The 24,930-nt window shown below is 39.2% G+C and overlaps 2 protein-coding genes across 2 annotated transcripts in view; both read right to left on the bottom strand.

Moving 5' to 3' along the window:
- The window catches only part of kifc3 (kinesin family member C3), a 58,666-nt gene extending 55,295 nt beyond the window's left edge, over positions 1–3,371 (bottom strand). The window contains exon 1 of the mRNA XM_067586150.1: positions 3,117–3,371. The gene's annotated coding sequence lies outside the window, so the exon portion shown is untranslated. The remainder of the gene's footprint in view (positions 1–3,116) is intronic.
- A 5,889-nt stretch (positions 3,372–9,260) lies between these two features.
- cngb1a (cyclic nucleotide gated channel subunit beta 1a) overlaps positions 9,261–24,930 on the bottom strand; it is a 37,969-nt gene continuing 22,299 nt past the window's right edge. Inside the window, exons 22-38 of the mRNA XM_067586335.1 lie at positions 24,689–24,833; positions 23,726–23,776; positions 23,488–23,636; positions 23,177–23,407; positions 21,363–21,571; positions 21,230–21,280; positions 21,034–21,120; positions 20,884–20,948; positions 19,771–19,893; positions 18,341–18,482; positions 18,037–18,196; positions 17,256–17,353; positions 16,351–16,434; positions 16,097–16,215; positions 15,212–15,358; positions 12,524–12,710; positions 9,261–11,154 (exon numbers count right to left, since the gene is read on the bottom strand). Of these exons, the coding sequence (XP_067442436.1) occupies positions 10,927–11,154; positions 12,524–12,710; positions 15,212–15,358; positions 16,097–16,215; positions 16,351–16,434; positions 17,256–17,353; positions 18,037–18,196; positions 18,341–18,482; positions 19,771–19,893; positions 20,884–20,948; positions 21,034–21,120; positions 21,230–21,280; positions 21,363–21,571; positions 23,177–23,407; positions 23,488–23,636; positions 23,726–23,776; positions 24,689–24,833 (2,276 nt within the window). The 3' untranslated portion in view covers positions 9,261–10,926. The remainder of the gene's footprint in view (positions 11,155–12,523; positions 12,711–15,211; positions 15,359–16,096; positions 16,216–16,350; positions 16,435–17,255; positions 17,354–18,036; positions 18,197–18,340; positions 18,483–19,770; positions 19,894–20,883; positions 20,949–21,033; positions 21,121–21,229; positions 21,281–21,362; positions 21,572–23,176; positions 23,408–23,487; positions 23,637–23,725; positions 23,777–24,688; positions 24,834–24,930) is intronic.

Consider the following 24,930-nt stretch of genomic DNA (forward strand, 5'->3'; position numbering starts at 1 on the left):
TTGAATAAAAAAGTTTTGTTCAGCGTTTGATCCTCTAAAAGGAGTCGGATGTTCATTTTGTTTCCATTGAGTACATTAAATTTAAATGATTTTAAGCTTATTTTTCACTAGCCAAAATTAGCATTAGCATTATCACAGTTAACCACAGACTGTAAACGCACCGTGCTAACTAAGCTAGCAGCTACCAGCTAGCGTTAGGGTCACTTCTGGCTCCAAAAATCCAAGATGGCGACGATATAAATGACAAACTGGAGGCTTCGAAACAGGAGTCCACAAACCAGCGGGTGACGTCACGGCTGCAACGTCCATTATTTATTTATTTATTTATTTACAGTCTATGATGTTTACTTCTTTCTACAGTAGTTAGCACACAAGCTAACAAGGCTATCAAAAACTATCCTACTGACGCTGGCATCAGCTGTCACGCAGGTCGTCCGCTGAGTCTCTGCAGCGTTGTAGCCTGCTAGCTTAGCCGCTGTTTTACTTGTCGTTAGCCGCTAGCCGCTAGCAGTGCGTCTGCTTCTGGCTGCTAATATCATCCCTGCTGGCTGCACATTAGTTTGTTTCGATGTTTTACAACAGAAATTTGTACATTTCCTCTAAAACAGCAACAATTTTTTGATTAATGGAGACAGAAAATGAATTGGCAACTATTTTGATGATGATTAATCACTTTGAGCCATTTTTAAAGAAAAAAAATGCAGTTTTGCAAGTTTTAGCTTTACTACATTTAAAATCATCGTCACATTTTTGTTTTAACCCTTTTCTACTTCTCATCATATATAACAGTAACTGAATATCATGAAGTTTTAAACTGTTGAAGACAGTATATCAGTATTTTAAATCTTTATTTATAATTGTTAAAGTTTTTCATGTTGTTACGGTTTCAACAACCAGACGACTTCCACGTCAGTGAAGTATGTGATGATGACTTCCTCAGTGATGTGGCTGCTGCTTCTCATCGGTGATAGAAGAAGAAAAAAAAAAAACGCTGCAGACGAAACTGAGTTTATTTATAGAAAACGTTGTGCTGGAGCGGTCAGTCGCTGCAGACACACCCTGCAGGCCGCCCGCCTCCTCAACCAAACACACTGATGTTACAGTCATCATCACTGCAGTGATTCAGCCACAACACTGCACACACACACACACACGCACACACACACACACACACACAGGAAACCAGGGAGTGTGTCTGCATCCCAGATGTCCTCACAACGACAGGAAAAAGACATAAATCGAGCAGCGTGGGGACGTTCAGCTGCTCCTCGCTGCTTTAAAGTTCAGTCTTTGGTTTTAAGGTGAAAACTAGTTCAGAGTTCAGTCTGTTTATCAAAATAATTGATTAGTTGAATAGTTAATTGAATCATTGTGGCTCTACGACCCACTGTCATATGAAAAACAGCAAATCACATTTAAGAAGCTGAAACACCTGAATTATTTCTTTAAAACTGACTGAAATCATTGATAATCAAAATAGTTGCTGCAGCTCTTCATATATAAACAATTATGTTTATTTATTTGTTTGTTTAATATTTCCTTCTTGCGGTTCCTTCAGATGAAGTTGGATGTTTGTTCTTCTCTGTGCAGTGAAGGAGGAAAGTTTAAATCAACACCTGAACGCACCTGCAGGATTTATGACATCACAACTAGTCTGGAGCCAATCGTGATCCAGTGTGTAACTGACACAGGTGTGATGTCACAGTCACAAACACTGATGATGGACGTTACAGTGAAGCAGTAAATATATTTGCATATTAATAAACTAGAGTTGTTAATGAGGAAGAGGAGACGTTACTTTAGGATTTTAATAAGATTATTTAACTTTTTTGTGGAAAAACTATCAGACATTATTATTCAAAGTATTTTATGTCCATCTATAAACATGTCCGGAGAGAATCTTTACTCATCATCATCATCATCATCATCATCATCACTGCAGCAGGGTTTGATTATTGATCCACAAACAATCAGTGATTATTTTATGAATACATGAATATTTTCTGCTTCTAAATGTGATTTTATTGAGTTTTAGACTGTTGGTGAAAAAACAACAAGCAGCTGAAATATATATTGATACGGTTCAGCCCTGAAATCATCACACACATAGAGACAGACACACACACACACTGAAATACACACACACACACACACTCACATAGAGACAGACACACACACTGAAATACACACACACTCACACACACAGACACACACACACACAGAGAGACAAACACACACACACACACTCACACACTCACACATACAGAGACAGACAGACTCACACAAACACGTGTGTGAGTCTGTCTGTCTCTGTATGTGTGAGTGTGTGAGTGTGTTAGTGTTTGTGTGTCTCTATGTGTGTGTATTTCAGTGTGTGTATTTCAGTGTGTGTGTGTGTATTTCAGTGTGTTTATGTGTGTCTATGTGTGTATTTCAGAGTGTGTGTGTGTGTGTATTTCAGTGTGTGTGTGTATTTCAGAGTGTGTGTATTTCAGAGTGTGTGTGTGTGTGTGTATTTCAGAGTGTGTGTGTATTTCAGAGTGTGTGTGTATTTCAGAGTGTGTGTGTGTGTGTGTGTGTGTGTGTGTATGTGTGTCTCTATGTGTGTATTTCAGTGTGTATGTGAGTATTTCAGTGTGTGTGTGTATGTGTGTCTCTATGTGTGTGTGTGTGTGTGTGTATTTCAGTGTGTGTGTGTGTGTCTCTATGTGTGTGTGAGTGTGTGTGAGTGTGTGTGTGTGTCTCTATGTGTGTGTGAGTGTGTGTGAGTGTGTGTGTGTGTCTCTATGTGTGTGTGAGTGTGTGTGTGTGTGTGTGTGTGTGTGAGTGTGTGTTGACCAGGTGAGCTCGTGTCTCTTTTGTTAAACCCGCCGCGGAGAGAAAAGAGCTTTGAATCGGTGGAAACTGCTGGACGTCCGCATGAAAAGAGAAACGCACACATTGAACCACAGTGAGGTGAATCAGATCTGCACTGTGTGACACTTTTAACAGCTGGTTCATTTGAAGGACAAACAGCTAAACAACACGACAGGGACCGTCAGTCCAGCGTCCCCACAAACCACCGCAGCCAAAGACGGAAGGAATAAAAAGTTCCAAGACACCAAACTTTTCCTTACCTCTGGTCCACAGCAGCGACTCCTCTCCCTCCTCTTCCTCTCCCTCTTTCCGCCGTTTCCTCGCGGTAAATTCCTCCCAGTGTCACTCGGGTAAACAGTTCACTTGTGAAAAGGTGAATTAAAAGTTAAACGTGGCTGTAGCGGTGGTTAATGTCCAGTTTTCCAGCGGTGGAGGCTCCGTCTGTCGCCCCGCTGCTCTGCTTGCTCTGCGCCGCTGTCTGTGCTGCCTTCACGGGCTGTCGGACATGTGAGAACGGGCGCGCATGGGCGAGGAAAACACGTAGTGAATTTATTGGGATGAGGGCGGGACGCATTTGTGGGATGGATCATTAGGACCACATGAAAGTAATGTTCCAGGATTCAAAACAAGGGAAAACTGGAGACTTTTTTCACTGATATGACATCAATTATTATTTCTTTTATGCATAAATAGAAACTCTTGAATGATAACAAGAATTCTTATCCCATAACATCCTCATAACCAGTCATAGAAGAAGTACTCAGATCCTTTACTTAAGTAAAAGTACTAATACAGCAATGTAAAATCCTACTACAGTAAAAGTACATAAGTATTATGAGCTTGATGTAGTTAAAGTATTGCAGTAAAAATACATAAGTATTATGAGCTTGATGTAGTTAAAGTATTGCAGTAAAAGTACATAAGTATTATGAGCTTGATGTAGTTAAAGTATTGCAGTAAAAGTAGTGGTTTGATCCCTCTGACTGATATATTATTATATATGACATCATTAGATTATTAATAGTGAAGCATCAGTGTTAGAGCAGCATGTTACTGTTGTAGCTGCTGGAGGTGGAGCTAGTTTACACTACTTTATATACAGTTAGCTAGTTTAGTCCAGTGGTTCCCAACCTAGGGGTCGGGCCCCTCCAAAGGGTCAGCAGATAAATGTGAGGGGTGGTGAGATGATTAATGGGAGAGGAAAGAAGAAAAAACAAAGTTCTGATACACAAATCTGTTTTCAGTTTTTGGACTTTTTCTCTAATCTTTGATTTTTGCTGAAATATTGGATCATTTGAACATTTATTGAAATGAAAGCATGTGAGAAGTTTAGAGGGAAAAATCACTATTTGGTGGAGCTGTTAACAACTCATAGACATGTGAAATGTGACCCCGACTACACACTGCTTTTTGTAAGACGTCAAAAGACAAAAAGGTTGGAAACCACTGGTTTCATCTTTAACAATGTGTTGTATTTTAAAAGCTTGTTATATTATCCATTGTGTCAAATCTTCATCTGAAAAGTAACTAAAGCTGTTAAATAAATGTAGTGGAGTAGAAAGTACAATATTTCCCTCTGAAATGTAGAAAGTAGCATCACATGGAAATACTCAAGTAAAGTACAAGTACCTCAAAACTGTATTTAACTACAGTACTTGAGTAAATGTAAGTTACTTTCCACCACTGTGATGAAAAGACTTCAGCAATCTGCAAACTGTCACTGTACCAACTGTTGATCATGAAGAAATAGTTCCAGATACGACGTGTTAGTGAGCTTTAGTTGGTGCTGGGTGTGTCTTTTAAAAGTTTGGACAGAGTCAGGTTAGATGTTTCCGCTGCTTCCGGTCTTAATGCTAAACTAGGATTAGCATTTTATGCTGTTAAATGGCTGACGTGTAGTTGAGCAGCATGCAGATTATATAGATTTGAGTGGTTTTAGTGGACGGTGCTTTCTCAACAAAGGCTCACAGCTGGAACAAGAGAAAAAACAACAAAACAACTAATGAATACTTAAAAAAAACATTTTACAACAAAAAAAATCTGAACTCTGATTACAGATTTCTTCCTAAAAGCTTCAAAGGGATCCGTGTACTGCTTTGCAGGGAAGGAAGTTGGAGTTTACGAGGGTACCCTAAAGGCAGCATCACCTCCGGTTCAAACAGATGAAAGTGGAGCTGAAACACTAATCACATGAAACACATCAAAACCTCCGTTTGATTCAGTTCAGCTCAAACAGTGAAGCAGTTTAACGACTTCAGAGTAACAAGAGTTGATTCACAGATTCGTTATAATAAAAGTGTTTCACTCGTCAGTGTTGTGACCTTCAGACAACAGCTACAGTGTTTGGTTGTGGGAGCGTTTTCTGGGATAACAGTCCCTCAAAATACTGTAACTCTAAATACTGTAAGACTTTAGTGAGGAAACAATAAACAAACCTGCTTCCATGTGAGAGCAAAAAAAAGAATGATTGTCATGACTGTAAATAAAGAAAATGCAAAACTTATCTTGTGTCTTTTATGTCAAATTTAACACAACAGTAATTATTTAGAGGTGAGAGAAAAGCTGCAGTTCATGTTCTTAAAAATATTATTTCATTAAAACAGGTAGAATACATGAGACCAGTTCCATTACAAATCATGTTATTTACAAACTATAGTAGAAATACATCAAATCTTCATTATATCGGCATTCAGAGTGAAATTCCAGCAGTTATTTAGTGTCACGTTTCTTCTTCTACTCTCTCAGAGCGCAGTGTGACGATGCTTCCTGTGTCCAGCAGCAGCTTTCAGCTCTGCATTGTTTCTGTTTTCCCGCCTTTTCTTGTTTTCAGTCTTTCCTCTTCAGCTCTGGCCGACACAATGAGTTTCCTCTGCTTCCTGAAGTTTTTCCTGCCACACACACACACACACACACACACACACACACACACACACACACACACACAAACACACACACTTAGTATTTCTATATATGGTCGGCACTACATTTCTCCCAGCAGCTCTATATTTCCTCATCAGAAAGCTCGGCGGCGCCCTCTAGCAGCAGTCAGTATAAACAAGTAAAAGTGACTGGAGGTGAACGAGGCCGTGTGGCTAAAATGAGAACATACATATTTCTAATCACAATATTATATTTCTGTCACATATTTTGGAGAACATTCTGTGCAAATTTACCAAAATAACACAGTTAGCGCAGCGGCTAACCAATGCTAATTGGAAAAGTAATTTCATTTGAGCTTTGACAGGTATGTTCTTTTTGTTAATATCTATCTAATATTTGCTAGTATTTGTTTAAATCTTGGTAACACTTTAAGTTTATACTGATTTCCTGGAGTCAGTTGCAGATATTTAACGGTTAATTTCAGGATATTTTACAGGTTGCGATTTGGTACAAATTATAAGAAAAAAAGAGAAAAGTGTAAAGTTGGTTTAGTTGCTAAGTGCTGATTCGTCATATATGGTTTCATACGTAGTTGTTAGTTTGCAAAAATTCTGATTACATTAGACTCTTAACTCTTTAACTGACAGGAAATAATCAGTTTTCAGTGTGTAGTTTTGTGTGTCAAACTACATCTTAGTATTTTAGGTTGTTTCTTAAAAACTCGATAATGAGCACGTTTCCCAAAACCCTTTCAAAGAAATTAACAGTTACACAGAAGCTACTTTGAGGAAATTATATTTAAAAAACCTAATATGCTAATATGTAGTTTTACATACAAAATTACACACTGGAAGTATTTTCTGTTGGTTAAAGGGTTCAGATTTTTTGAAGTGAGGTTGTATGAGGTACTTATGTTTTACCTGCAGTAGATTTGAGTCGGCACGTTGGGGAAGCAGACAAGAGAAACTAAGAACTGTGTTACAGTGTAATGTAATGAGTGGGAGTTACAAACTAAACCAACTTAACAGTTTTTTCTGTTTTTTCTTACAATTTGTACTAAATTGCACCACCGTCTCTTTAAAATGCCCTAAAAATTAACCATTAAATACCTGCAAATTGATTCCAGGAAATTAGTATAAAATTAAGAGACTTTTAAAATAAATTGTTACCTTTATCTTTAACTACTCATCTAAGATAACCAGCACAAAGGCCTTTTAAACAAGCTAGATAACATTTGCTGCTGCTCATTTCATGCTCACATGACTGCGTGTCACCATGGTTACCAAATGATGATTATATCTATTAGAAGATAAATTCCTTGACTGTTTTGTGTCTGTGTGTGTGTGTGTGTGTGTGTGTGTGTGTGTGTAACTGATACTTTTCACTTACTTTTTAATGAGGAACTGCCAAAATAAATTTAGCTTAACTGCTCTTCTCTGATTGATTGATCAGGGAAAATCCTCACACTCGTGCTGATGAGCATACACGTCACCATGGTTACCAAATGATCTTGTGTTATTTTATAGATCACTTATACCGATCACTTCTTCCTTTTTAAGGTCGTTTTTAAATCTCTAGTGTGTTTGTTCTGGTCTGGTTGGTAAACTAGCTTCAGTTTCTTTTCACAAGCCGACCAAAACGCATCATTAAAGCCAGGTGAGAACATTCTCTCATCTCATTGGTCAGATGTGTCTGGCGAGGGAGCGAGAATGTAAACACAGGAGGAAGGTCCTGAAGAAGCTCCAATCTACCCAAATATCAAGTAGACAACGTGCTTGGTTGTTAGTCCAGGTCAGACCTCCATCATTCTCCTGCTAGCTGCTAGCTGCTAGCTGCTGCTCCTGGCCATTGGAGTCGTTTAGCTCAAACATGCAGCCTTGTAGTCGGTCAGATGGAGGTCAGGTCACGTTCCCACCCAGGATGAACTGAAATCACTTCCTGTAAAGGTTGTTTTGGTCCGAGAGTTCAGATCTGCACCAACGAATCGAACCAGAGTCATATTCAACCAGGATGAACTACACTGGGAGGGAAAACGCTCTAACTGGTGCCGTTGTTTAGTCCACACAGTTCGATTGACAGCTTTTACTCCAACCTGAACAAACACTCACAGCGATGAGCCCAAATGACCTGGAAACTAGTGGAGTAAAATCATTAAAAAGCATTAGAGCTCAGCTTGAGTTAGACAGTTATTGACAGCGGAAACAGGAAATAGATAACGACCAATCACAGCCAGATGTGGCAGAAAAATACAATGTTCTTCACACATCATGATCATCATCAGATCGATCAGGAAGCACTACAGAGCTGTAAGTTCATTTAATCATCTGACAGATATGTTTAGTATCAGTAAAAATATACAAAACATGAAGACTTCTACTGTACATCATCACTTTTAAACATGTTGTGTCTTAAATATAATCAGTGTTTCAGCTCAGTGAGTCTGTGGCTGTGCTGAGGAGCATCAACGCTGCAGAAGCTAAGAACTCTGGGAAATTTAGTTACATAAACATATAGCCAAGGATTGTTATTGTCACACAACAGACACCTTTTATTTACTTGTAGCAGCCATTTCTTGCCCCTTTTTCATTGAGTTTCCTCAAACGAGTGGAACAGCGCCCCTCTGGGTTGTAACAGCCGGTAAATGTCAGTCAGTCTGTGTGGTCAAAGACGGTACTGCACCTTTACTCAGGGATTTCCCAACTTCCTCTGACTTTTGAGATTTTTAGATTCCCATAATCTTCACAACCCTAAATTTTAGAGCTCACAAATTTTCATGTGAATCTGATCATTAAAGGAAATTTGCCTCATTTGCCTTATTTCATTTCTGCTTGTTCCTCCGATGATGAGGGATGATTTTCTTTGTGCTTCTACACTGAAGTCTTTTATGACACTGCGAACAAATATCAGAACCAGCTCAGGTCATATTACTACAAATGTGTAGTTCTCATTTGTTTTCTGCTTCACAATAGTTCAATTTACTGGATATATTTCTTGTAGGTCTGATTAAAGGACACATATTCTGCAAATTTTCAGCTCTATATTTATATTCTGAGGCTCTACTGGAATATCTTTGCATGATTTCCAGTTAAAAACTCCTTATTGATCTTCTACTGGTCCTTTATGCAGCCCCTCAGTTCAGCCTCTGTCTGAAACAGGCCGTTTTAGCTCCTGTCTCTTTAAGGCCCCGCCTCCTGATGAGCCCGCTCTGCTCTGATTGGTCAGCTTCAGGAAGCTTCCTCCGGCTCCGGAGGCTACGTAAACAAACTATAGTAGCAGGATTTCACTTCTTTTTCTCCTTCTTTACTCCAAATGTCAACTTCTGGACATGTGACGAGCTGTCATCTCGTCTCGAAAGTAAAAAAGCAAACAAACTGGAACTTTGACCATGTTTAACATCCAACATCAGAACAGGAAATACATGAAAATACATCGTACAACTCTTCTCTAATACATCTCGCTTTACTCACCAAATGTGTTTGACTAACTTGACTTAAAACAACATCAGACACAAGACAAAGAGTCTGTTGTCTTTCAGCAAGAGACACATTTTAATGATCTATCGTCGTTATTTACATTCAGTCACATGTCACTGAAACTATATTTCGATTGGAGCCATAATTACATCATTTCCTTTTTCCCTTAAAAGCTATTTTAGGGTGAACAAAACTAAAACTATTTCTGCACATTATAAGATATTTTAATAATAACTTGGTTTATAAAATGATGAATTTACAACCAAATATTCATAAATGCAAATGATTCATATGTAAAAAAAAAAACACACACTGCTGCCAGTAGAGATGTCTCATGTTCAGTCAGCGTCTGCCGTGAAGTAAACTTATAAACTGTGGTTTGACTGGTCTGTACAGTCTGAATATGTATATAATATATCTGTCAAACACTTGAAGGGTTACATGCAGAGATTTTTTACCGAATTGGCCTGAATATATAATGACCTCCCTGTTTTCCATCAAACAACACACTTTGACACTCGTCCAGCTGAGATATTATTAATCCAAGCAGAAGAGAGTCTTCATCCTTCTGTTACAGCAGAAGATAAATCACAACATTAGTGTATCACTGATCGTCGTGTCTGTCCGAGCTCCTCATCCTCTCTCACAGCAGTAATTCTTGCTCAACTGTTTGACAGATGATTCAAAACTGTATTTATCAAAGCTCCTCAAACTAGGAAATCACTCGTAACCGGTCTGTCCCGTCCTCACCTGGAGATGTTCCATGAGAGGAGAGATGTTTTATGAATGTTTGATGAGAATAAGCTTATTGAAAGATGCAACATGTGCAATATATGCTGCAATATTATAGGGATTGTAAAACGACGTGGTTGAATGGCCCACCTACTATTTTAATTGACTTAATAGGCTGCATTTATTTTTTAACCCATGTGAGTAGCTTTGTTTACAGTCTATGGAGGCTAAATGACGCGTATATATCTACTAACAGTAATGTCTCATCCTCTCCTCTTCAATCTTAAGTGTTTTTTGTCCTGCGTTAACTTTTAGGACGATTCCTTGTAGTGATTCTGGGAAGTTTGATAAATACGGATCCAGATCTCGTCTTGCCTTTCTCAAATGTGATTTCCAGAATAAAACATTGTTGTATATTCAGGCTAATACGGTATTTCATTTTCAGTTTTGTCTTATGAGACGACATAAATAAAAACTAATAGCGCTGGCAGTGATAACTCTTCATCCTTTATATTATTTTAAAGGTAAAAGCTTTTAAAAGTGGACTGACAGCTGATCCAGCTGCGCCGTCGTCGTCATCAGGTGATGGTTCAGAGGAAAAGGACGTCTCATCACTCTTCGTTTCCTTTCCTCACATCTTTTCCTCGTGTCTTCAGCTGGAGGAACTATGATGTGAGAAAAAGATGCAAGTGAGGCAGACGAGAAGCTGCCACTGCAAAAAAAAAAAAGGAGGAGGAGGATGTTTCACAGCGTGGTGAAGGAGGAAGAAGAGAAGAAGAAACAGAGGGAGGAGTCTGTACACCCACAGGAGCAGGACAGAGAACCAGAATGCACTGGGGTTGTTGTCTCTCCACCTGCACGAAACCCTTGTCCCTTCTCTGGAGGTCATTGAAAGGCATTCTGGGACTCGTTCACTGTAGAAGAAGATGAGGCAGGTTGAAGAAGAGTAAAATCTGTCCTGTGAGGACGGCAGCTTCCTGTCAAATCATTTCTTCGCTGCGTCTCCCTTCTTCTCTTCTCCGTCTTCCTCCTCAGGTGCGACCTCCACGGTGAGAAACTCCTCCCCTTCCACTCGCGGCGTCATTCTGATGACGACCGAGCTGTCGGCGGTCTCTGCCACTGTGTCGTTGTCGTCATGGACCACGGTGTGCGGGATCGGAGAGCGGCGGTGCATCGGAGAGGGAGGAGGGAGCGGGGAGATGGAAGGGGGACCCTGCGAGGGAGGAAGAAATAATGAAATATCAATATTTTCTGTGTTTCTGGGATTGGAGCTTGTTGCTCTTTGGGGTATTTTTTTTTTTATGTCAACTCATCTCCACAGATCTGATCAGGTCACGTGACCTCCTCAAATATGTGGATGTGTGGTCCTCACTTTGTGGCTGTGTGAACCAACTGGGACCGAGACTTCTGACGTGTGTTTACTAAAGCAGCAATAGAAGACACAGATAGACGTTAAGAGACAAAACAAGAAGTGCAACAAATAAAAAAATTAGGTCAATAGAGAGCTGAAGTGAAACCGTTCCAGAAGTAGTAAAACCTCAATAAAACTCATTAACATTTGTAACTTGTGTTTACAAGATAAAAAAATATTATCTTCTGGGACTTCAGGAGCTCTGTAATTTGTGTCTGATATGGTTTTTTTGACAAAAAAGTTCAGTTAAGTTGTTAAAAATCCTGAAACCATCATCTCCTCCTTCTGTTTCATGTAAACATCCAGAATCTAGAAATATATTTTACATTTCTAAAGTTTTCCTGCTGGACACCAGATGTTTCCTCCTTCACTGTAAAGTTCATTCTCAGTGTTTGTTCACTGGAGGCTTCAAGTTGCATACTGGACCATGATTGGCTACGACCTACTTGTGATGTCACAAATTATGCTCAACATGTTTTTGAGTTCAGCAGCAGTTTTGCTCAGATCTTATTTAGCAGCACTTTAAATAAATCAAATCAACTGCGGTTCATTGCTGGTCTGAATCAGTGGATCAGTTGATAAACTCTCCTCTCATTGGTCAGATGTGTCTGAGGCGGGAGCGAGAACATTAACACAAGAAGAAGGTCCTGAAGAAGCTCCTATTTGCCCAAATATCAAGAGGACGTGTTTGGTTGTTAGTCCAGGTCAGACCTCCTGGCTACAGCAGCCGTTTAGCTCAAACTTGCAGCCTCGTAGTCGGTCAGATGGAGGTCGGATCATGTTCCCACCACAAATAAACCGAGACCGCTTCCTCTAAAGGGTCTCTGTGCGGTTGTTGAGTTCAGATCTGCCCAAATGAATCAACCAAGGAGGAAAACCGACCAGAGTCCCGTTCAAGAGTAAACAGGTCTGAAAACAACCTTACTGCATTAAATTAGAAAATTGTAGACATTAACTTGCGATAATTAAATAATAAATATTCCTCATTGTTTGCATATTACAATTATGTTAGCAAGTTTACTTTTTAGCAGTCTTCTTCTTCTTCGTCTTTTCCTAAAGCATCACTACGTCTCTCTGTGTGTTATCAGCTGTCTATCAGTGAAGTAGCGTAAAACTATCAGCCGGAATCATAAGTTTACAGAAGTGAAGCTGAAGGCCGATGGTGTCGTACCTCTGCACCGTCATCAGATGGTTTGTAGGTCTTCTTCAGCTTGGAGAAGGTTCCCTCTATTCCCGCCTGCTCAGTCACCTTCAGCGCTGCCTTGAACATTTTGGGAGTGTCCGGTCTGGGTGGGATGACCTCCACCGCCTCTTTACCCTCCTTCTCATCTGGTTTCTTGTCCTTTGTCACCATCATCCTGCACAGACAAAAAAGGAAAACACGTTCAGGACAAACATCCAAACTGTTTCTGCTGCTGAGTCCAAAAAATCCTTCCAAAATTCCACCTTAAAAGAATAATTAAACAAGACAGATAATTTTCTTCAATCTGCTGCTGCAAACACAACCTTTAAAATCTCGGACGTTCATACCAACACCTGCAGCACCTCCAGCACACCCAGCCGTTCTGCTGCAGCAACATGTTCTGACTGAGGAGCTCAGGAGAGAACATGAAGCTGAGCAGGAGGAGGAGGAGGAGGATCACGCCGCTGATCTGACCCCGTTCTCTGGCTGTCTGCACCCAGGAAGTATAATCGACCTGAGAGAGATTAGAGCCGAGTCTAATCCTGTTCAGGACAGGAGAGAGCTCAGACGGGACAGGTCGAAGGAGAGTAGAGCAGGCGGTTCCGACACCACACAAAACTAATTAGGGACCGAGCCCTAAGGACGAGGACCATATTGTTTTTCGTGTGTTTGTTTGCTTGTTTGTTTGTTTGTTTCTTTCTTTATTATTACGCCACTTAAACCCTTAATTTGACCCCCTAAACATGCTCAAAAACTCACCAAATTTGGCACGCACATCAGGTCTGGGTAAGAATGTACAAATTAACCCCTTAAGTGCCAAAATGTGCTCTCTAGCGCCACCTATGTAACAAAATGGCCACCACAGTCCGTAGGAATGTCGTAGAGACATCAAACCAAACTCAATTATTCATCTCATAAAGACCTACAAATCACATGCTGACACCCCTGACCTAAATCCAATAGGAAGTCCGTAATCAGCCTTTCAAAATAAGACTTTGCCCCAATTTTGGACCCCAAACAAATGCCATCTCCTCCAAGGGTGTTAATGGTATCGGCTTCAAACTTTAATAGATGACTTATGACACTGTGCTGAAAAAAAGTTGTTAAAAACTTTGTAATAACTCGAACGGTTTGGATTTTATAAGCCCTGAAAGTTGCAGTGCCAAATCACACCTTACAATGTCAAACAATGGGAGGTATGAACTTTGTGTCAAACAGAGGCTGCTGACGTCTAAACTATAAGTCTGACCACTTTCAAACCTGTATCAATAGATTCACCACAAAATTTCCTACTAAAATATGATTTTTTTATATTTTATTTATATGATTTATGAGGATATTTCACAAAAAGTGTACTCTAAAATCCTCCTCTCCAACTGCTCCTGGTGATGTCACTCCCTCAGTGCTGTGAAACATTCTGCAATACACACTCATTATAAAATCACAGGAGGAGCAAGAAAAGACTTTAAAACTCACACTCTAATATCTCAAAAACAGTAAAAGATAGAAAACACATGTAAATTCAATATTTGTAGGTCAAAGTCTCGTGACTCATTTAAAATTCAAATGAAGTTTGTATCTAAAACTATGTGGAAGCAGTAAATGTTCAAAAAGGTGTGGGTTCGCTCACACTCTCCATTCAAATATATGAGTATTTTTCTGTGTCCAGCTGCAGTTACTTATTGTCTCTACACACCTGACAGTACACATGTCAATCAAACTTTCAAAATAAAAGCACACCACACTTGTAAGAAATATCCCTCAGTTTTAAAAAGCAAAATGTTCTGATCCCGACGGGCCAGAGTGCGAGGTCCCGACCAACGCTGCTTGCAGCTTTAATTCATTTATTTATGTTTTTAGGCTTAAAAGTGGTAATTATTCATTCATTAATGGAGATGTTTCCACTTTATTTCAACGACATTATTGGATGAAATTCAAGAATCAATTCATGAAACAATATAAATGTTGTGAGAAGCTGCTGCACTGGTTTGATCCTCATGTTAAATTTATAATTAATTAATGGTAAATTTATTGAAATATAGTTTTTTAAGGCTTAAATTAGCTCTCAGAATCGTTTAAATATTAATACATATGTTCATTGATGTTTAAACAAATGTGTAGTAGATTGAAAATGTGCTGCCAGAGTTTCCAATGCTGTGACTAACTTTGGTCACCAGATGGCAGCGTTGAGTAAAATTAATTTTACACCACCAAGTGCATCCTGGTCTTTGTTTCTGGTTTCATTGAGCAGGGTGGACGACGCTGTGAGTCTGTTGTGGAAAGTAGTTGGTAAATATGCACATATCTGGTTAAAATATGCATGTATAAGAACTCTTCAGAAGTTATGTGAGTGTTTTAATGTCCTGGAATTGCGGTGCGAGCAGTCGACCACACTGTGTTTTCATGTGTGTAAAGTGCATGAAGTGTCAACCGCGCTATTGTAGTTTGTTATTAATTAAATGGTGCAGAGTTTAATTTAATTTGAACTCTGTTTTGATGTAGATGACGGTAGTGTATATATATATGTATATATACTGTATTTTACTTTGCTTCTGTTCTGTTTTTCATTTTTTTCAAAGACTGTAAAGAAGGTGAAAGCAGTTTACACTCAGTTTACAGAAGTAGGCTGATGCCCTCCTCAGCTTCATGAAGCAGTTTGGGGTTGTGGACTCTTACTTGGCCTTCTTGCGGAGGAGTTTCTGGGACTCTGGGTAGTGGACCAGGATCTCCGCCAGGTCCTTCTTATCCAGGATGAAGAGGTTGGCGAATCCGTGTGCCTTCACGTTGGCTGTGCGACGGTTTCCTCCGCCTCCTGCCAGCAAACTGACCAATCAGAGAAAAAGACAAAAATGCACATTTCAATGTTAATAATGAAATAACATGCAGATTTTGGGGAAATTCTGTTAAAATTTGCGCTATATTTGGATGGAGACCTGGCTAATGACATATCATCATCTTTTAGTTGATATGTTGAACTTGTTAGCAAACAGTTGTTTATTTCCACATCCAGCAGTTATGGAGCAACATTATCATTCATGTGGATTCGTGTTTCTGTCCACCTGGTGAATGTAAGTCCAATATTCACTCTCTTTTAGCTGTTTTTGTTCTCCACCAACTCCTGAGGGAAATATCTGACTCTTTAGCTGCTAAATGCTCCACTATGTTCACCAGCTAGTCTACAGTTAACTGTGTCTGTTTGGTGCTGAGCAGGTAGTGTACAACGGCTTTTTACAGCTTTTGCTCTGAAAACGACGCTATGAGACGCTGAGAGTGAACCAGAACAGTAAAGTTGCAGCCGGACAGATAAACAATGAGCTGAAACTCACTATAAAGCTCCGTAAAGCCGAGAGGAGCTGCAGAGTCTCTGATAATTCTCTGTAGGTTCATCACTACGACTGTGGTTTAAGGAAGCTGCATTTAATTCTCAGATGGTTTGATGTCACGTCTCTTCGAAGATCACATATTTAATTTGAACAGTAGTTTAAATAAAAACAGACAGCCACGTCATCCCTCGGTCAATTTATTCAGCAGGTTAATTGGATCACAAGCAGCAGCTCTGACCTGATCTCCCCGAACACAGAGCCAGCTCTGATGGTGACAAACACCGTCTGCAGGTCAGGACCGCCCACCACCTGAACCTCCCCCTGTTTAATGATGTACATCTCCCTGCCGATCTCCCCCTGCAACACACACACACACACACACACACACACACACACACACACACACACACACACACACCAGGTCAACACAGCCTGCTGCAGCTCTCAGTAGCAGGTTAACAGGTTTAACACTGAGGACAGGTGTGTATCCACCTTTTTACAGACAAAGTCTCCAGGCAGGTAGACAACAGATTTGAGTCTCGTCAGCATGTCGAACACCATCTGTCTGTCACAACCCTGAAACACACACACAGACACACACATATATTTATCCCACATTCACCTCAAATTTAAGTGAAGTCACAGAAAGCGTTAAGTGACTACATCCTCACTTCCAAACTCTTCAGTTTATGTTCAAACACTAACATGTATTCATACGGATCATAACCACACTGAAATACATCTATATTCAACCAAAAAACAGACTTGTTCCTGTAGATACACTGTAGTACGTTCTATAGAGAGCTGCACATCTGACTGTATTTACACTATATACACATTTATACACTATCAACCATTAAAAACTACATATAAACACAATATACACATTTATACACTATCAACCATTAAACTACATAAACACAATATACACATTTATACACTATCAACCATTAAACTACATAAACACAATATACACATTTATACACTATCAACCATTAAACTACATAAACACAATATACACATTTATACACTATCAACCATTAAACTACATAAACACAATATACACATTTATACACTATCAACCATTAAACTACATAAACACAATATACACATTTATACACTATCAACCATTAAACTACATAAACACAATATACACATTTATACAGTATCAACCATTAAAACTACATATAAACACAATATACACATTTATACACAATCAACCATTAAAACTACATAAACACAATAAAACAGTGATGTAACTTCACAGACGGCCATAAAAAGATCCACATGTGCTGTAGAAATTTTAGAATTTCTTTTGATTGACTTTAAGGGTAAAAATAGAAGTTAATTAGAATCAAACTCTTATTTATTTATTTGTGTGTTTTCTGTGTTCTGACCTGAAACAAGGCGACTTTGCTGACGATGGCATAGTTGACGTCCACAGCCATGTCCAGTCTCATCTTAGTGGGAAGCTGCACCAGCAGCTCCTGTTCATCTGTAGAGGAAACATTAATGAACTCAACTGGAACCTTACTGGTACATTTGCGAGGAATTTGGACGATCCTGTACTCTGTGTATTTACCAGTGGTACATTTACTAAAGTACTGTATCTAAGTACAATCTTGAGGTACTTGTACTTTACTTGAGTATCAGCTCCACTTTTACCAGCTGCAATATTAAAGTGATGCTCGCACATTAATACATCAACAGTTATAATACAATAATATTTCATATATGATCCTAAATACTGAGTACTTCTACTTTTGGTACTTTAAGTATATTTGGATGCTACTACGTTCCTTCTGCTTCTTACAGAGTATTTCTACACTGTGGTATTGATACTTTTACTTAAGTAAAATGATAGGAGTATTTCTCCCGCCACTGGTTTTTACTGGGAAGTTGAACTACTGGAACTTGAACCACATATTGGTTCTGTGTATTTACTGGGAATCTGAACTTCACACTGTTTTTCACTTTATTATAAACATGGGTCTCATCCTGATGTGGAAGTAGGTCGTGTATGTGGTCACTTTCCCACTCGGAGTGGAATCATACAAAAATGTTGGTAATCGTTGTGGAGCTGAAATAATTTGAATAGACCACCTGGACTGATCTTTCTCTAACAGCTTTTGTCTCAGATTCAGATATTTAACCAAACGTTTGTCTCCAGTTTCTTACCCAGCATGCCTTGGCTCTGCCAGGTGTAGTCGTACCAGGTCTTGATGCGGTTCTGGACCTCTCGGGGGATGTTGTAGGAGTTCATGTACTTGACGGTGCTGTCCATGCAGGCTCGGTAGTAGTTCTCACCAGCTGTCGCAGCTCCGACCACATCTCTCATCTGGGACACCAGATCAGAGGGGACAGAATCGGGTCAGGACCAGCTGAACCAATCAAAGATACACTCACTGATCTGGTTCTCCTGCCAGGTAGAACCCCCAAATCCCCAAATCTGTCTGTGGAAGCGGTGCGATGGATAACTGACCTGACCAATCATGATAGAGAAAGCAAAGACGCCAACGAAGTAGTTGATGAGCTGGAAGCAGATCTCAAAGACCGTGGTCGGGTCTGGAAGCCCTCCGATGGTGATCAACGTCTTCACAGCAAAGTAGTAACAGCGGATGTAACTGTAGGAAAAAAACAATCATCTTCAATTTAAAAAGGATTTTTCTCATAAATTATACATCTTAACAATATGAATCTTTCAGTAAAAGCAGTTTTAAGATTAAAGAATTGTAAACAGTTTTGAAACAGTAATACTTGGAGATAAATGTCTCACTGATCAACAACATTATTTTTTTCATTTTAAGACGTAGAACTGGAATAATTTCAATAACTTATCAGAAATTATAAATATCAGAGGTTTAATATCTGAAAAGCTGTAATACAGATAATTTTCTTCTTTTCTGTCATATGTCAAAAAATATTTGTTAAACAGCTAAAAAGTGAAGAACCAAACCTTAGAATGTGTTTGTGTATGTTTATTTATGTAACATTTCCATATTTTCTGACATTTATATAAAGTCTATTTTCAATGTGCAGAAAGTGGGAATGTTTACCTGTTAATTGACACTTAAAGTATGAATTCTTAACAACCTAAAAATGAAATTTTTTGTGGGTCTGGAAAATTACACTAATTTTTAAAAAATTTATTCTGGAAAATTTACTTGTGTGCTGAAATGTTGGTAACAATTAACTTTAAGTCCCTGTATTTATCTTTAATAATGTATATAAACAGTTTATAAATGATTTATAGCACACTTTAATGTAGTTATAAGCAGATATAAGGACATTTTAAGTGTTTAGTATTTATTATAACTATGAAGACATATTTTAAATCATTACAGCTGTGTTTTACTATATTGTCATTCACTGTTTATACAGCAGCAAACGCAGGAGGAGTTATAGCTGTTACATTAATAGACACTCTGCTTATAACTACAGTATAATGTGTTATAAACCATTTATTAACTGTTTATAGACTGATTATTATTACATGCTGAAATGTTATCACCACAATTATTAACAATGATATCACCGTTGATGAATATGTCGATTACTTTCTCAATTACAATATTAGTGAAAAATGCCCTCAAATGTCTTGTTTTGTTGGTTCAGAAACAAAATATATTCAGTTGACTGTCATGTTTGACACATCTTCACATTTGAGAAGCTGAAACCAGAAAATGTTTGGTATTTTTGCTTATTGGTGTTGTAGGAAATATCGATTCTAGCTGCTTTAAAGTCACTGTTGTATATTCTCCTTTCCTCCATCTATCTCACTCCTGCTTAAAAAACTTCAAAGTGGATCATTTTTAATAGACATTAAAAGACATTTCAGAATCCTAAACCCTCAGTATTTCATATTATTAACAACGTTGTGTGCAGCAGATTTCAGTGACGGCGGCTTCTTACGCGTTGCCTTTTCCGTTGTAGACCCACTTAGTGGATCCCAGTCCTTCGTAGTCGGAGCCCCAGTAGAACAGACAGGCGTTGATGTGCAGAGAGTAAAGCAGGTAGGTGGAGGTTCGGATCACTCTGAAACACAACAACAAAAACAACATCAACACAAGCAAAAGATTTAATGAAACAATGACACATGCGCTAAAATATTCACATGGATGTGGCGTTCCTCAAGGATCAATTCTGGGGCCATTTAATATTTATATGCTTTTCCTTTTTTTTATAGCTACATAGCTTTGAAGGTGATACACAGTTTTACATTACTGTGATTAATGCCCCTCTGTCTGTTTTTAATGACTAAACTTTCAAAATAACAAATAAAATAACCAACAATACAATAAAATTGTGAGAGAAACTAGACTTTAAGGCGTTTAAGTTGACACTAAGTTCAACCTTTTAAAGCTCTTAAGGATCTCAGATACCAGCTGAAAATTATACATGTAAACTGCCAAAATAAAGTCCTGATATCTTGAACTCATAGGGAGGGGTTATGGAAGAATATATAAAATATTCCCAAAATGATGACAGAGATGGTGCACATCTTGGAATAATGAGGGACTTGTCTGTTACTCCCTTGTTCCTATAGTCTTGTTTCTTCCATCGCAGGCTGTATTATTAAGTGTTACCCATGTTTATGTGCGTCCTTCTGACTGCACCCCTCATTCTTCCCACCTTAGTGCACATCAATAGTTGACTTGACTGCTCGTGTTTCCTCTCTTTACAGGGAAAGGGAAAGTTAATCTTTATATTCAACAAGTAATTCTGGTCTCAATCTCTAAATTCAGGCCCTCTAATAAGTGTGCTGGTGGTCATTTTGAAATTATTGCTCCATTAATAACATTTGAAGACTTTAGCTTTGTAGCTTTGATGTCTGCCATGTGGGTATTGATTGACAGCTGTGATTGACAGTTGGCTCACCTGCTGCTCTCTCCGGCTCCGGGACTCACATTAAGTTGGACTATTGTTGCAATACGTGTGACTTCACACCTCACTACCTCCATCTTTATATACAGGCTGTAGTTCAAACAGTACGTTGATTTCATGCAGCCATGAAACTTCTCTCACCTGTAGATGTACGCTTTCTTCATCACGGCTTCAATTCTGTCATTGAACTCAAAGAAAACCATGTACTGAGAGAGAAAAACAGGAGTCAGTCAATTATCTTCAACACTACAGCGGCATGAACGTCTGCATGAAGCTGAAACACGTCCTGACCTTCAGCAGGCGAGGAAATCGCAGCAGAGAGTTCACTCCGGTGAAATAATAAAATATCTCCATGGGAAACAGACTGATGACGTCCATCTGTAAACAGCACAGCAGGTGTTCATCAGTGCAAAACAATAAGAGGCTTTTCTGCTAAAATATACATAAAGACTTCCTTTTTTATACATGAATATAAATATAATTTCACCTTGAATCTCTCAGTCGTCATGTAGTGTTCTTTCATGTCCTTTTTATCACACTGAAATAAAAAAAGGTCAGATTAAAGAAACTGTTTATGCTGAAAAAAAAAAGATTATTTTATTTTTGGTGATGTCACTGACCACAATGTCTCCTCCACGGACGAACTGCAGTCTGGGCTGGAAGATGAGGATGTCTGTGATGTAGATGAAGTCACAGGTGTAGTCGGCCAGCAGCCAAAGGTGGATGTTTTCGGGGGTTTGGTAGGGAAACGCCCAGCGGACTGGGATCAACCACACGTTCCAGTTCCACGCTGCCACCACGAAGAACAGCCAGATGACGTAGATTAGATCTGCAGAGACGGAGACAGAAAGTCCTCATCAACTCAGTTCAACATGTTACATGTCTGGTCAAATTATATATACAGCCTCAAAGGGCACAACATACAACACCCTCTATTATTAAAGCCTCAATTTAGAAAAAGAAAAACTCCCCAAAAAACCCTTTAAAAGATATGTCTGGTGATTGTCAACAAATCTCATGTTTGGATCCAAACCAACAATGAACTGATCTACTAACAAGTATTGTGTGTGTATCAAAGCCTGATATATCTTATTCCTCCGTTGTTGTCCAGAAACTATTAAAAACACATCAGTGAGTCACACCGCTGCACTGGGTGACATGTTCCTTCATCATGAAGAATTTTCGGTCACATAATCCTCGCATTGCAGGTTGTAACAGTCTGTTAAGACTCTCCCATAGTCAGTAGCATCAGGAATCTTCCCTCTCAGAGACATGAAGCTTAAACACTGTTTCCAGAAATATGTCAGATGTTATGATTTATATGTCCTTACACAAAAATTGAGGAGGATTCAAATTTCACTTCAACATTAAACAATAAGGACGCCAATAATCAACTGATTATCTATTAATTGGCATTAATAATGTAATCCATTAGAAATATATTAACCAATAATGCAGAAGATGAGGGATGTGCAGTGTAACTGTCTTAACGAGATGGAGTTACAGGTGTGTTTGCTGACCGCACAAACTGTAGAACAAACGCACCTCCCTGCCGTTCAAAGAAGAGAAATGTTGCAGTGTGGCTCTTTCTGCTCACTGCGGTCGTTTTGATGAACGCTTGAACGCGTTGTCTGGTTGCTGTCTGGTTTAGCTAGCTATTTGAGGCTTGTGCTAATGCTAAACTAGCATTTTCAACAGAAGCAGCTGCTCAGTTGCAGAAGCAACCAGGACTAATTATACATGCTTCCAACAAAATCTGAAGTGTTGAGCTGTATAAGCAACACTCCCCTGCTCTCAGTATAAATGTATTTTTAGCGCTGGCAGTAAATGTAGAAAGATTTTCTGATAAAGGTGGAGCAAATATTTGTGGACGTGTGTTCAAGCTGAGCAGCTGTTTCCAGCTGCTGGACTAATGTTAACTACATTCAACGACACATCACTCCACCATGTAGATCAGGTATGTGTATTATTTTATGTAAAACCAGTCAGACTGAAGTCTGTTGTGAGAAGATGAACGTGTTTCATGCTTATTCGATAATGTTACAGTTTATTTACTGTTGAAGGCTGCAGCACTTGTGATGAAGGAAACGTGTCAGACGTTGTTTTAATTGTTAGATTTGTCCAACATGTTTAGTCTATATCCCATAATGAAGCTGGAAGTTGTGCAGCTGTTTGCTGTGTTGAATACTTTCTTTGGGTTTTGTCGACCAGTCGTTGAATAGCGACAGATGGGAGCTCCGCTATTTGAAGTGAAGTCATTATTTTGTATTATTTAATTTATATTTCCAGTAACTTGGTGTTTACTTAATCTATTCTTTTTAATTATTAATGTACTCTGATCTTCAGTGGTTAAAAAATGCCTATTGATTGTTAAGTTGACTGCCTCAAATAAAAGTCTGGTTGAGATAAATAAAAGCATCATCCCAGTGCTCACCAGTAAAAGGGTCGATGCTGGAGGGGAAGCGGTATTCCAGGATGGCTCGGAGCCACTTGGGCATCGTGGGAAGTTTGGGAAGTTTGGGAAGCTCCACCGGACGTCCCAAAAGTTCAAACTGGAACCAACTCTTCTCCTCTTCTTCTACTTCTTCTGCTTCAGCCGGGGCATCCTTCTTCTCTTCTGGTGGAGGAGGAGGAGGAGGAGGGGCAGGTGCAGCTTTGCTCGGAGCTGCAGAAATCAGACAAAAGCTACATGATAATATACTATTATTAATTTTATATTTATTAGTTTTATTCTAAAAGACTTACAGACGGAGGGACTTTCTTCCTCAGATTCGTCCGGGTCCACCAGCCGGTCTTTTCGCTGCTCTGTTCGACCTTTAAACATTCTGACCAGCTCGCTCAGGCGGTCCTGGACTGCAATGGTGCCGACACTGGCTGCTGATGCAGGACGTACCCTGCAGGACAACAACAACAGCAGCAGGACGGTAAACGTGGAGGACAGAGGAGACTGATGGGACAGACAGACTTTGTTCACTCATCTCACCTCCTCGCTGGCTCATCATCGTCCTCGTTTGCAGACAGATCATCTGCAGGACTGAAAGGGACACAAGAGGACATGATGACATCCACATAGACACAGAAGGACAAAAACATGACAACGAAAGAATCTAAGACTTGAAGAGGAAAATGTGAAAATGTGAAGGATTAAAACAAAGATATGATGACAAATGAAAACATGTAGAAGAGTACTAATGTGAAGCCAAATATACGATGATGTAATTGAAAAAATATTGAAGAAATTAATATATGAAAACCACAACATGAAGATATGAAGATGTCAAGATACCCTCACTTACAGACTGTCTCCACTATGCTGTCTTAACTATAAAACACTGTTTTCATGTGCACACTAATATTTCCAGATCATTTTTGTAAAGACCTCTGCCCACAGAGAATCAGCTAAATCTTACTCTTTGTCCTTCTTCTTCTCAGTTTGTAGACAACAAAACTACATCACAGCCAACATCTGGTGAGGAGGACAGACAGCCAGCTGACTGAAGCATTATTTTATCTTCACAACATTGTCCAACAAAATCAACAAAAATGCAGGTTAATGACATGACAGCTGCACCGTTGGTTACAATGCAGAAAAATGCTGTTTCAGTCTGAACGGAGGGCTGAGGAGGACATGACGAGTCAACTGACTTTGACATGTAAAACCAGACCTTTAATGATGAAATGTTGATTTTCCTCAAGCTTTTCCATGTAATTTCTAAATGCTGAAACATGGATTGTGTCTCCAAGTGTCATCAAACCATCATGTTTCAGCTTGAAACATTGACGTATGTGGGGCGACAAATACAACATAACTGCAACGACTTCTTTCTCTACCCATGTTTTCTGTCTCTCTGTACTTTCAACTTTAAAAGAAAGGCAACAAATGCTAAAGAAATCTTACAAAGAGAAAGAAATTTGACATTTTTAGCACCCATATCGGGTTTGATACCTGAGCTTTAACTGTGGGATGTTGGGGGCAGTCAGAGTGGTGGACTCAGGTTCCTGAGTTGTGATAATTTCGGGGATGTTCAGGCCTTTACCCAGCCCCACATCCTTATCCACATCCTCTACCCTCAGCTCAGGAGCGCGGCTCCCTGAGGAACAAACCAGAAAAACTGTTGGACTACAAGTGACAACTTCCCACAAATACCACTAAAAACTACAAAAACCAAGTTGTAAAGAACAGAATTT

The sequence above is a fragment of the Thunnus thynnus genome, chromosome 1 (assembly GCF_963924715.1).
Source record: "Thunnus thynnus chromosome 1, fThuThy2.1, whole genome shotgun sequence".
NCBI lineage: Eukaryota > Metazoa > Chordata > Actinopteri > Scombriformes > Scombridae > Thunnus > Thunnus thynnus.